We start from the raw sequence: 14,404 nt of genomic DNA, 5'->3' as shown, positions 1-14,404 counted from the left end.
ACAGCTCTGGCGATTCTGAGTGCCACCAAATATGAAACTTCAACAGCTGCTACATTGTGTTTGTGGTACTTGACACCAGTGTCAAGTCTGGCTTTCTTGAGTTCATCAGCTTTGCTTCTAAAATAGTTGGTATCCTTGCTGGGAAAGCTCAGATGCTTGCTATCAAAATGGCTTTTTAGTTTCTCCAGCTTCATAGATTTGACTGATAGAATGTCACAACAAATAACACATTGTCGTTTCTCAATTCCTGCTGTAATTATTGAGGTAAAACCACATTGTAAAAGAATCCTCACTATATTTTCTTTTCTTAACATTCTACTCTACATGATCCATTGTCAAGAGATGGTTTGCTAATGAAGTAATATATAACAATAGCTTTAATAATACAAAAGATGATACATGGCATAGTTCAGTCAATACAGTTCATTAAATTTTCCTATGATTTGGCATTATCTGTGTTTTTTTTAACATACCTGTTACTATCATGGGGCAGTATTCACATCAACCACAGCTGAATATAAAAAGACTGATCAGCATCCAGATTAAGTTCCCATATATTTGTAATAGTTGATGATTTTACAGTACATGATTTTACATTTACCCAGTAATTATAATTCATGAAGTGTCATTTTTATCTCCAATACTGCTGCTTTCTATACAGCAGCTGCTCCCTACACATTTGTGACTGGTCCCCATAAGTACATTATGGCTCCAGCCCTGTCATATACACCTGTATTTGTATGGGGAGTATATGATGGGGTTGGCGCGATGATGTCATCTTGCTGGGTCCTTGTATTTGAGTGTATCTGTATGTGGGTGGGCCTGCCTGGAGACGGATAGAGGAACGTGTCTCGGTTCCTATCTAAGACCATCGGAAATATCTGTTTTCTGATGGTCTTAGGCGACCCTTGTGAAAGGGTTGTTGACCCCCAAAGGGGTCAGGACCCACAGGTTGGGAACCGCTGATCTACTGGCTGTTGCCAAAGCTGACATAGAGCCCAGGACCCAGCTATGCCCAGAAGTCTTGTCTCCACTCAGTGCTATGTCTTTCCCTTATAACTAGTGTCTTAGTTATCTAATGCTGGTATTAGAGAAGTACCACAAGAGGGTAGTTTTAAACAAACAGATGATTATTTTTCATAGTTTAGGAAGCTTTTATTTCTAATTCCGGATCCAGCTCTAGGGAAAGGCTTTCTTTGTCAGCTCTGGAGAAAGGCTCTTGTCTCTTCTCAGTTTCCGGGATGATCTTCCTGTGGTTTGGCAGCTCCTTTCCACAAGTGTTTGCTTCTTTTATCCTTTGGGAGGGATGGTCTCAAGGCAAACCCTACACTGATCCCACCTCATTAACATAGCAGAAAATGCATTCCCAAATGGGATTATAGCAATAGGTATAGAGTTTATGATTGACAACATGTTCTTGGGAGACAATCCAATCCATAACAATTACATGCCTAATCTGGCAATGGAGTAAGACTGCTTCTAGTCTAAGATCACCTTATGGTGAGCAGATAGTTTTCCCCTTTAGTAACAGTCAAACTGTTACTAAAGAAACCAAGATGTACAATGATCGTTGTAACTATGCACAGTGCTTAATGCCCTTAGCTGCTGCCCAGAAGGCTGGTATTTCAAACCCAGAAGCTTAGCACAGGAGAAAGATGTAGCAGTCTGCGGCCTAGAGATGTACCCAGCCTACAGGCCCATGGAAATCCTAGAAGGGTCAGAGTCTACTGGAAGATAGAGGATTGGGGCTTTGCAGTCATGTGTTAGGCACTCTTGTAAATTTCTCAATGTATTGTAACTGATTTAATTCTCACTACATACACCCCCACACACGTGTATATGTAGCACATGCTTTATTTTTACAGATGAGATCCTGAGACTTAACCAGGTTAATTTGCTGAAAGTCATATTTGCCTAGAAGAAAAAGTATGCTAGTGCCTCCCCAACTTCTAACTTGGAAAACACCCAAAGCTACTAAGAATCGGAAGCAATGCTATAATGAACTTCCCAGTATCCGTTGCTAGATTCCCCTTTGTAATCATTAAATAACAGGTTGTAAGCATCATGACCTTTTATTTTTTAATCAGATATACACTCTATAGGATTTCACAATTAGACGCCTGAAGGGGAAAGAGTCCGTGCAGTCAAAATTGCGTGGGAGAGGAAAGTTAGTTGGAATATCTGTGTTCCGCTTCTCCAAAAAAGCCTATGGTGCACATAATACTATCTCCATCTTAGGGAAACCTCAGACAGAGGTTAGTGAACTTGCCCAGGTCACAGTCCCACACAGGCCAAGGCACCCTGCAAGTTTGAGCACTGACACTTTCGGCCGGGTGATAATTTGGTGGGAAGAGAGTTCGGATTTAATGTTTTATTCTAAAGAAGTTGCATACTGACAAATCATACTGAATACTAAACATTTATTGGGGGGCCCAGCTGGAAACGATTTTCCGTTTCGCTTAAAGCACTGCGCTCCCGGAGCGGCCTGGAACCTAAGCCGGGAAGACGGCGGGCGCCGGGGCGGAGGGGAGGAGGAGGTGGCAGGATGTGGCCGCGGCAGCGGCCCGGTGCATTCTGGGAGTCGTAGTCCCCGGGCGCGTTCCCGGCTCGTGCCGCGGGGGAACGTGACTACACTCCCACAAGCCTCCGGTGCGGCGCCTTGGGAACACAGTTCCTGGAACGCCCGCGGGACACGCTCCTGGGAGCCGCTCCGAGTGGCCGAGCAAACCGTGCCGGACGTGGGGAGCAGGTAGGCGCGGTGAGGGAGGCTCTGGTTTCTGGGTCTTCAGCGTTCGTGGTAGAGGGTTGGATGCACAATAACGAACTACATCGGGGGGCTCTCGGGGCAGAAAACTGCAGGCTGCCGCCGCGGACGTGAGGGTTGAGCGAGGAGCTGTTGGAGGAAGCGTGCGAACATGATTTCGTGCCCCGGAGTCGGCGTTAGCGCCGCAGCCAGGCCGGGCTGGGAGCCTGGCTCGCCCGGGTTTGCGGCGCGGCAAGGTGCCGTGTTTGAATGGCCGGCCGGTGCCGGTTGTGTAACGAGGACCTGCTCCTCCGTGGGGCGGGCAGCGGCTCGCTCCGTGAGCGGAAAGTCTTCACTGCCTTCCCTCGGCTCAAGTCGAGCCACGGCGCGGAGGGAAGAGGCCACACCGGCCGCCCCGGAGGTTTGGTTGGCTTTTTTGCTTGAAGTCCAAGCTCTTGTGTTACAGGCCTTGTGGGAGCCCGTCGGGACGTGACAGAAATGCCAGGCTTGACGAACGCACTGACGATGATTGCCCAGGGACCCACTTGTGTGTAAAACTATTTGCTCTGGGTTTGGGTGAGCTTTCATGCTTATTTCTCTCTCCGTCTCTCGCACACACACTACGTGTGTCAAAACCAAAAGACTGAATAGAAATCTCTTCTGGGAACTGTTTTAGGATAGCATTGTGATCATAAGGTTAGTAATAAACGCCTTAGTCCAGGAAGTCCACAGGCGTTTACGTTTTATTCATATCCCCCCCGTTTGAGATAAATAGTATTTGAAGAGGAAGCTGCCAATCGTTGAAGAATGGAAACATCTAAAGATGGTAGGCTGACCCACTGGTGGATATACAAACTCCAGAAAGCATTCTAGTGCTACATCCAGGATGCACAGTGCAGATCAGTGTTGCCTGCTTACATATAAATACTGCATGGAATAAACTTCCTTTTTAAAAACTCTCTTCACTGTTGCCTACTAGCTTAAACGTCGGCAGTTGGAACTTAATGGAAGCCGCCGAGCAGGGAAGATGGTGTGACATCCTGCTTCCCTACAGAGTTGCAGCCTTAGAAACCCTGGGCTGGTGTGCGACCCACAGAGTTCACAGCTGACCCAGGGACAGTGCGTTGGGCTGACCCACCATTTCTGGCATATCACTTCATTGATTTCAGATTTTTGCTCCCCTCCTTACCTCTTCAAATCCATAGGAATTTAATTGCGTGTTTATTAAAACGATATTATTTGTTCCCATTTCTTTAGGTTCAGGTTGTCTTTGTGTTCAGATGTGCATGAATTTCTTCTACATTGCTTAAAGTTATTTCAGAGTTATCAGATATATCAAAAGGTAAGTACATCTTTCGATTGTCTTATTTCCCTTCTTCCTGCTACCACATATCACCCAATAATGGTCCATTTTTTTCTTGCCCAACTAAATTAGGTTTGAACCAGATTTCTCTTGTGAGTGCAATGGTTGATGACAAAACCCAAACTAGAGGTAGAAGAATCTTGTAGTGCTTTCATTCATAATGTAGCAGCTACTAGACATGCATTCTCACATCACCATTTATCAGAATTTCCCCTTATAACAAATGGAATGAAAGATAATGGCATTTTCCAGGAACTCTGGGAAGGCCCCTCACATTAATTAGGGGTCTTAGAATGCCAAACTCCTATTCTGGTTTCAGACTTCTTTGAACTCTAATTCAAAAGGACAGACACGAGATTCTTCTGAAACTGGTCTTATTTGAGATGATAGCTCTTGAATTGTGTACAACCTTTTATCCATCTGAAATTTTATTTTTGAGAAAGTCATGGTAGAATGGATAGTCAATGACAACTGTGAGGTGGTTGTGTTGAAACAAAAACTGTATTTGATTTGGTCAATAACTATTGTAAAGAAAATGTTTTCTCATTATTGTTACATAAAATGCTTAGGGATTGACTCCACAACATCTGTGGAGAAGAAGCTGGAGAAGCTCAGTGTCCATCTGAATGAGGACAGGGGTCACCTGCTGAACAGGACGTCAGGGACTCACATGCAAGGAACCCTTGAAGATGAAGAAAATGAAATCAAGTCCCCGAGAGCAGAAGTGTGATCTTGAGTATATCCCACCTAAATTTAGATTTCTTTTACTTACGAACACTAGTGACCATGCTTGAAGTCCAGGCAAATTGTGGGATGACGTCATGCATGAAGGAAACAGCGTGGTTTCTGTCATCCAGGAATTTATAGTCCGATGGAAAAGATATTACTGAACAAGGGGTTAGAAGCAAGATCACTGCTACCAGAGCCTGTGACCAAGAGCAGAGAAACAGGCTTAGGGTTGGCCTCCTTGCAAAGGATTGTTTAAACAGAGACCGGAAAGACGAATCGGTGTTATATAACTAAAGAATGGAAAAATCCAAGACGGTGGACTTGGAACAGGGCTTCTAACCAACTCATTCTGCTTGGATCTCCTGCTGAGAATTTACCATCTACCACAGATATACCGAATCACAAAGCTACATTGTAACAAGATCCCCAGATGTGATACTGACATAGATGATCCTGCCCACTCATGCAACATCGGACTGCATGTATGAAAGTGGTTTCAAAAAAGTCAAGGGAAACTTCCATGATCTTTCTTTTTTGTTTTATTTTCCTGCCAAGGGCTGTTTGGATATTTATTTATTTAATCGTTTTATTGACATAACTCACATATCATACAATTCAGTAATACCACTTTTCCACAAATGTTTTGAAGCTCTCTTATATGTACATAGTCCCATAAGGTTGTAATAGACTTCAAAAATTACAATCAGAGAATGGGATGTAGCCATCCCAAGCTGCTTCTCTCACCCAAGACAGGTATCTCATTCAGTAATTGTGCTACCGGTTGATTAAGTTGTTTAATGGTAGTCACAATAAATACCTATGTGACTGGTTTCTATAGTATTTTTAATCTTAAATAAACCTATATAATGGTGTATGTTTCAGTTATAGGCTGCAGCATCCAATTTACCGTACATCTCTCGCATGTGATAGTGTCATTTCTGTTTAATTTTCTTTAGAAAGTATTACCAGAAAGTGCACTATGGTTCCCAAATGCAGTGAAACCAGAGCTAGATGTAGAGAAAACAAGAGGCAAAGGGAAAGTGTTGATCTGGAATGAAACAAAGTTATTAACATGAAGGTGGAAAATCCATGAAAATTATCTTGGTCCTCAAAAAAAAAATTCTCAAACTGTTAAAGCTACAGGACCCGTATCAAACCTGTAACATAGCAAACTGCTGATGATGTGGCTGCAGGACCACACACACACAAGCAAGCTCCTTTCAGCACGTTGGTACCCATTGCTAAGGCACAAGTCTGAGATGCTGAAATAAAAAGCAGGACCTGATTATGATCAAATGTTCTCGGTGTCTAAATCATCTAACGTCTGTCAGTAATATCCTAACAATGTATCGTGGGAGCTTGTTAAACAGTAGATTCTGATTTAAGTATATCTGGGCCAGGAAATGCAAATTCTCAGCAGGTGTGTAGCTGGAGTGGACTGGTGTGAAGTCCTGGTGTTGAAGGTAGACTAGTGTGAGGGAAAACCCTTAACCAAATAAGAAATTGGCCACTTGGGCATGTTGAAGGTGGTGCGGCTGCAGAGAGCAGGTGGTACAAGCTGTGAGAAGGCTTCCAAACTTGAGAGGACAGTAGGGAGCCATTGCCTGGGAAGAACTGGAGTTACCTGATGAAGATATGAAAATAATAATAATTTACAAATTATCAAGGGTTCACGAGGGAGGGAGAATCAGGGAGGGGGTAAGGAGGACCTGACACCGAAGTGCTCAAGTAGTAAGAAAATGTTTTGAAAAGAATCATGGCAAATTTGTACAAATGTATTTGATACAATGGATGTATGCATTGTTATTAGAGCTGTAAGAGCCCCCGATAAAATTATTTTTTTAGAAAATAAAGTTAATTAAAAAAGAAAATGATAAGGAAATAGTTGCTCTTCCTTTAAAGGCAAGAGTAGGCAATAATAATATTTCAAAATCACTCAGCATTCTATTCAAGCATCCTAGCATTAAGGCAAGGAGATGAATATTACTATCAATTCTCTCATAATTCCTTTCACCACTACTACTGTGACTCTTACCTGCCATCGTGAAACTACTATACTGCCTTACCTCAGGATTGCTAAATCCTCAAAACCGTATTGTGAGTTAGACTTTAATTAGTGTCCCTGATACACAGGATAGGAACTTAACATAGCCGTTCAAAATGTTCTCAAAGTAATAGAACCCGTAAGTGCTGGCGTTAGGATTTTACCATAGAGCTGTCTGTCAGCTTTCTCTTTCAATGTACAGCCTGGAAATCTGGTCATTGTCAGGAAAGATTTATTTTCAAGTTTGTAAAAAATATATATATTCTGGACTCGAGATTAGAAGTCTTTTTACCATATCATTATAAACAAATTCTAACCTGGAAGTCAGCTTTATCTCTGTTTTTAATTACTAAGTATATTCCTTCTCCCAACTATTCCTATAAAAATATATTGTATCCTTTTAATGGGTTATATGACTACCCAAACCACAGGAAAGCTGCAGGCATAAGTAAAATAGCCAAAGGGACATGCAAAGACCTGACATTAATTCCATCACCGATGTTGAATTTTAGTTAAAGGATCAGGGATAATAGCATTTTTAAGAAATCCTATTGCATATTATTGATCCTCTCTAAATAGGGATTTCAGTTAGTATTTGAGCTAAGAATACATCAGTACAGGAGGCTGATGGAACACTTGTATTGATTTTGATGTTGGATAAATTTAAGCACAATACTGAAATAAATATTGACCTGTCCTTAGTGTTAAAAATTCATTGTTTGATAATCTATAGGCTAAGTATTTCAGGAGTTTATTTATTAGTGATAAATTTATTCATTCTGATCTGACTTCTCAATCCTTGAAACAGCTCGCAGGCAAACTTAGTGGAAGAACTCTCAGTGAAGTTGGTCCTCTGCTGAGAACCCTTGAAAGCTAGGATCGTGATCGGTGGGGCTCTCAGTGGGTTCTCTGAAGGAATTCTGAAGTTTTGAAAGAAATAGGGGGAACATTTTACATATGGTTCTATCACTGACCAAGTCATCATTCTTCTTTGGTGTTCAGTCTTTACCTAATCCTGAATAATATGTGTTTATGAACAATGCCTTATTAATTCACTTCATACTTAACAGTAAGCCATACACCGGGTAGCAACATACCAGAAACCCTGGTAGTGCAGTGGGTTATGTGTTAGGCTGCTAGTCAGAAGGTCAGCAATTCAAGCCCACTAGCATTCACCAGGAGAAAGGTGGGGCAGCCTGCTTCTCTAATCACTTACAGCCTTGGAAACCTGGTGCAGCAGGTCTACTCTGCCCAGTAGGCTTTCTGTGAGTTAGAGGTGGCTCAGCAGCAGTGGGTTTATTCATACTGACTTCACCACCAGCATTTTGAGTTTACTAAAACACCAGCGCTATATTTCTTTTAGTACAGCTTTTAATAGACTGGGGGTATTGTCCATGTTTTTGGTGACCCCTGTGCCCCTCCAGGGCTTAACAGAAAGTTTTACATATGGGAGGGGACTTCGTAAAGTGGTAGATAAATGGAATTAAAGGGTAATGGAAAAGGTTCACACACTTTTTGAATCCTGCTTGTATTAGTACTTGCAGTAATTATCTGATGCTTCGTAATAACCACTTCTGTGTCTGCATGGCCAGGGGCCGTTGTCAAGAGTGATGTGGCTTTGGAGCAGGGCCCAGTAGTCATTTATTCACCAAGAACTTACAATGCCAGCTCTGTGCAAGTTGCTCACAGTTGGGAAAGACAGGTAAATGAGCAAAAACCAGCGGAGAACGGGATTCTTGAGCTCATAGCCAGTAGAAGTGTTTTCCAACGTAAACATTTTGAAATCTGAAATAGAATGTCAATTTCTGGACCTGGGTATTTGGTTGTTTAAATAAGCAAAGGTAGTCTTTCCATGTAATGAAAGAAAAACTGAAATAGTTCTATAAATTCTGTTCTAAGTGTTTTCACCTATAACGCTTTTTAAAATCTTAAACTATTGCTTCTGGCTTCTTGTAACACAAACAGGAAAGTGCAGGATAAACAAATGGAAAACTAATGTTGATGGGAAAACAGAGCTAACCATACTTGCGAACTTAATTGAAAATGTAGTCCCTTGTGCTTAAACTCTGATTTTCATATTGCACACTCAAACATATTTTCTGCTAGTAAAATCATTCCTAGTTCATCTAGTTGGATTAAATGTACAATGTCATATTGTTTTCTCAAGGACATTGTGCCCTCCCACCTAATGCCTTAGAAAGGCACACCCTGACCCAGTTTCTTGAATCCTTTTTTGTCACAGTCTTTTCTCTGACCCCTGAACTTCTGGGAACACTCAAAAGTAGTATTTGATTTTCCAGAGGATGATGGATTCCCTAAATGCCACTGTACTGTATCTGGAATAAACATATTCTCGACCTGACCCTGCTTTGGGCTCAGACAAGAACAAGTTAATGTGCTCATAGGTGGCTTGATGGAAGACAGAAAAAGATAACGCTCAAATGTTACTTTGTTGTTTGAGTTTCAAATGCTTGGAAGAGAAAGGGGATTAAGATAATCCTTTTTATGGTTTGTCATGACCAGCAAAAAAAAAAAAAAAGTCCAGCCATTTTGGAGGGATGAAAGGCCCAAGTCCTAAGTCCTGAGTTTGGTGTCTGCCCGTCCACAATCGTAGTGTTAGTAGAGATAGATGGTCTTTACTTCCAAAACATCTCCATTTATCTTATGAGTAACAAATAGCAGCATAGCTATCGAGTGCTATAGATTTCCCTAAATCTACTCAGGTAATCTTGAGTTAGGATGTAGCTGAGTAGCACAACTTCAGGGACCTTTGTTGTTGCCAGTTGATTTAATTAGCTCATTGCAGATGGGTCCATTCACATTTTAGAATTTCTCCAGCATGCATGGGTATTGGAATGAGATCAGTTTTGTTTTTAATCTGCTCAGCTACCATTCAACAACTGAGTCTTGAGATTCTTCAGTGTGCCAGGCACTGAGCTGGCCACCGAGTGCTAAGAAAATGACGAACGCTTGCATAGTGCTTCTCACATGCCAGTAGTGTTCGCCAGTTCTGTAAACAGCGCAGTGTGAGCAGCACTATCTTACAGCTTGCGTCTGGCAGAGAGAGGCTGCATAGCAGGTGACAGGTGTCTCAGCTAGTAAATAAGGAAACGGCCTGGGAACCAAGCAGGCTGGCTCAGAGCCTGGCCTCCACCAGGGTGCTGCTCCCTCGTGCTTCGTGCTCCATGCCTTCGTGTTTTTGTTGCGTGCGAGTTTCGTTTTTACGCTTGTAGCGCATTTGACTGTTTGCTTGATGACTGATGAGTGCACGGGCCCAGTCTCTGGATTTGATTGTCTGACACAGAATAACTTTTGTGTGTAGTGAATGATTGATTATTACAACCAAGAGAAATTCAGATGCCTTCTTAAAGAGAATTTGAACTTGTTTTGAACGTCCCTCTTATTAGCTGTGCGAATTAAAAAGCTTAAGTCTTTGTTGCCATGTGAGCCAGTGGGTGGGAGGGCTCGGAACTCACGCACACAGCCTGCTATGTGCACTGATATTGTGCATCGAGAGACACCAAGGGCCAAAGTATTCCTCTTTGTGTGGAAACGTCATTATGAGTGTGTTGCTAATGGTACCACGCTTTCCTGCTGCCTGTCCTGCTGAGCGCTCACCATGTGTCCTCTTGTGTGTCACCTCCTAGTCTGACTGACAGGACTGCGCACGCCTGCCTGCCATGGGCTGTCGGGATGTTCACGCAGCCACAGTCCTCTCCTTCCTGTGTGGCATCGCCTCTGTGGCAGGCCTCTTTGCAGGCACTCTGCTTCCCAACTGGAGAAAGTTAAGACTGATCACGTTCAACAGGAATGAGAAGAACCTGACTGTTTACACAGGCCTGTGGGTGAAATGTGCCCGCTACGACGGGAGCAGTGACTGCCTGATGTACGACGCTACATGGTACTCCTCAGTTGACCAGCTGGACCTGCGCGTCCTCCAGTTTGCCCTGCCCCTCAGCATCCTGATCGCAGTGGGTGCCCTGCTGCTGTGCCTGATTGGGATGTGTAACACAGCCTTCAGGTCCTCGGTGCCCAACATTAAACTGGCCAAGTGTCTGGTCAATAGTGCAGGCTGCCACCTGGTGGCTGGGCTGCTGTTTTTTTTGGCAGGTACCGTGAGCCTCTCTCCCTCCATTTGGGTCATCTTTTATAATACGTATCTGAACAAGAAGTTCGAGCCAGTCTTTATGTTTGACTACGCGGTCTATGTCACTGTTGCTAGTGCCGGGGGCCTATTTATGACTGCCTTTCTGCTGTTTATTTGGTACTGTGTATGCAAATCCCTGCCCTCTCCTTTCTGGCAACCACTGTATTCTCATCCTTCCGGTGTGCATAATTACTCACAGCCCTATGCCACACGCTCCCGCCTCTCTGCCATCGAGATTGACATCCCGGTGGTTTCACACAGCACCTAATGCGGAGCCTCCTGGAGCCTCGCCTTCTCCATGTGCATCCCCGGCAAGGAGCTTTTTTGGGCCGATGTACATCTTTTATCCCTGGCCAGACAGTGAAGCCAAATCTGTATGCCCTAGTAGAATGGAGTGCTGCTAGTCTTTATAAAACCCCTATTTTAAATGTGAGTGATGCCTTTTATCTCCTTGAACTGGAAGGCTTTTTAAAGGCTGATACCAGTAACCTAATATCAGCAATTAAAGAAGGAGAAGACCCATGTCTCAGTGGAAGGGTTGTGAGTAATGTGCTAAGAGTAAAATGACCAAGAGAACCTGTGTGTACAACCTTTATAGATATTTCAGAGGATTTACCCTTTTTTTGCATCTAAAACTGGAAGGGGAAAGGCAATAGGTCAAGAAATTGACCTAAATATTGTTCTATTTTAACACTAGTCAGTTTGAATCTTTCTTGGGACTAATTATATTGAATAAATCCCACACACCCCTGCTGTTAAGTTGATTCTGACCCTGTGTAGGACTTGCTGCGCTGTAAAGCTTGATAGGAGCAGGTAGCTGCTGCTTCTTTCTCCTGCAGAGTGACTACTGGCTTTGAACCGTTGTCCTTGCAGTTACCTGTTCAACACTGGTTCTGGTTAGCGTCACCAGGCTCCTGATGATGTTGAATAGGTCTAGGTATTTTGAATCTTACTCTGTTTTGTGAGTGTTTTACCTTCTACCTCAGGTCCGTGTTTAAAAATAAAGAGCATTTGAAGTGAGAATAGAATAAGCCTAACATTCCAGTATTTATTAGGTAGGGGTAAAATGTAACAACGAGAAGTTGATGATTGTATGCATTTTGGTTTTGGAATTAAAGTGGGCCATGTGATGGGTTGGTGCTCCCTCTGAAGCAGAAAGCACTTTCACAAAGCTGTGTTCATGGTCGTAGGTAATCTTTCATAGATAAGGGCACAAAAGGGGCGCTGATGGTTGGTTCTCTTGTAGACGTAGAGTTAAGGGACAGGAGCCTTTTTTCAGTGACAGTGACAGCATTAGAATTTCAGAGGGATGACTGTTGTTTGAGTGATTGATGAAGTAAGGTCTGACTTTGCAAGGACCATTACACATTTGAGTCCGTTCCTCTTCTCACTGCTAGTGATTTCTTAGAGCATTATCTGCCCAACTCTTCATTAGGTGCTATAGAGGCTCCAGGGGGGTCTCAGTGATGCTGTGCTTAAGCATTCAGCTACTAACGGAAAGATCCAACCCACCAGTGATTCTGAACGAGAAAAGACAGGGCAATCTGCTCCTATAGAGATTGCTGCCTGGTGTTATACTCTGTCCTGTAGAGTTACCTTGAGTCAGAAATCACCTGATGGTATACTCATGAACACATACAAAAACATGGAGGATTCATGAGTTACTGTAAGATCTGGTCCGACCCGTTAATAAAATTTAACATAGATCATACTGTTGTCTGGCAATTAAGAAACTGTCTGACATCATTGGACAGCTTACCTTAATTTCTCAGTCATTGGTCCAGGAACACATTTCATCCAAAGATGTGGCTTTCTGCCTAGCAGGTTAATTGAACAACACCAGCCACCGTCTGGACCCGAGGGTTTCAGTTTACTTCAGTTCATTGAATCCTTAGCCTAGATTCTGCATCAACACTATCAGATGCATGAAAATGGGCTGAAAATTGTAGAAAAGTTGTTTTCCCTTTCCACATCTGAAAATATGATTTGCTTAGGAGAGAGAAGTTTGTTTTGTTTTTTGTTAATCTTCTAATGGGTAACACAAGGAAACCGTGTGACTGTTAGACCAAATGCTTAGCAAATCAGGAGTGGTGGGTCTTTATCCTTATGAGTTGGCGCTGTTTATTTAATTAATTTGGTACCTATTAGTGCTATGCTTCATAAGGATTTTGTTAGTCTTCAGGTTTTACAAAACTAGAGTTGCATGGGAAACAGATTATTATGCCTCTTTTGCAAATCTGAATATGAATGGTACTTAGTGTGATTGTATGTAGTACAGTTTTTTTCATTATTATTCCAGCCTATGTATATAACAAATAAGTCCGGTTGTATAATTTTCAAGGACCATCAGTCCAAAGCATGCAAGGTTATCTTTTTTAGTTATAGCTTTTGATTCCTTCTAATTCTTCACAGGTGTAACTAACTCTTGATTATTCCAAAACAGCAACAGGTATAATTTCAAGATGAATATTAATTCCCTAATATCCCCTCTGCTAATTAAATTCAGTCCTCTCTCTCTTTCAGAACTTTTGCCCAGAGTGTCAGGAATGTCACCACCCTATAACTGTTTTTTTGTGTCAGCAATGTTGAAGAACAAGAACACTGTTACAGAGACTAGACGGTTTTTAGTGTATGGGATCATAAATATGAGTGTTACACTGTTCTTGCAGAATCTATGGCTTCAGAATCTATGGCTTCAAATTAGTAGTTATTGTGTATTCACTAGGCAAAGGAAACACCTGCTTTCCTTACTGTCTTTTTTGTTTACTATTTCTAAGTTGCTATCAATAGCTATTCTTCAAAGCCATCCAAGGAAAGCAAGTGTTTGCAATTCTTCAGAGGCACTTTCGGTGCTCATGGGGTTGTTATTGTGATGAGGGTGGAGTTATTTATGTTGTTTAAAAGCCTACTAACGGCTTTTATAAGCCTCTACTTGGGAAGCAACCATAAATAAACGTGGTATGACACAATGTTTGTTTTATCTAGGCATGGGAGAGGGGAGGGGAAAAAACCCTGATTTTACTTTGCTTGTAAATACACAATATAAGGGATAGTATGTTTGCTGTAACTGCACTGTAAAACCTTGATAAAACTGTATGGTACTTCTTGATGTTTATTAAAAGATGTATTTTTATAAATGTCTGTGTTTCTTTTTATTACGAATTAGGTGGGGTTTATATTTCAGATCCTCATTTTTATATTCAACAATTTGTCAAACCTCCCAATAGCTTTTCCTGTTCATGCCTCTCCCTGTTTTGCTTTGGTGGGTATTTCTTCCCCTTCACTCGTTAACACCTGCCTACCTTCTACCCTAATGCCTCCCCAGCTTTCTGCTTCTGTTTTTATTCCCAAACTTCCCGATGAAAATGTTAAGAAATA

At 42.3% G+C, this 14,404-nt stretch overlaps 1 protein-coding gene across 2 annotated transcripts; it reads left to right on the top strand.

Annotated features, from left to right (window-relative positions):
* Positions 1–2,655: 2,655 nt before the first annotated feature.
* CLDN12 (claudin 12) lies at positions 2,656–14,149 on the top strand. 2 transcript variants are annotated; one of them, XM_075558448.1, is made up of 4 exons: positions 2,657–2,749; positions 3,210–3,319; positions 4,001–4,085; positions 10,527–14,149. In XM_075558448.1, exon 4 carries the CDS (start codon positions 10,560–10,562, stop codon positions 11,292–11,294), a length of 735 nt encoding a protein of 244 aa, XP_075414563.1. In that variant the 5' UTR covers positions 2,657–2,749; positions 3,210–3,319; positions 4,001–4,085; positions 10,527–10,559; the 3' UTR covers positions 11,295–14,149. The 2 variants fall into 2 exon arrangements, with proteins under 2 accessions (XP_075414562.1, XP_075414563.1); XM_075558447.1 differs by lacking the exon at positions 3,210–3,319 and having other exon boundaries at positions 2,656–2,749.
* Positions 14,150–14,404: the final 255 nt, after the last annotated feature.

Source organism: Tenrec ecaudatus, chromosome 9, assembly GCF_050624435.1.
Source record: "Tenrec ecaudatus isolate mTenEca1 chromosome 9, mTenEca1.hap1, whole genome shotgun sequence".
Taxonomy (NCBI): domain Eukaryota; kingdom Metazoa; phylum Chordata; class Mammalia; order Afrosoricida; family Tenrecidae; genus Tenrec; species Tenrec ecaudatus.
The sequence above is the reverse complement of the archived record's forward strand: the minus strand, read 5'-3'. Positions and strand labels throughout refer to the sequence as shown.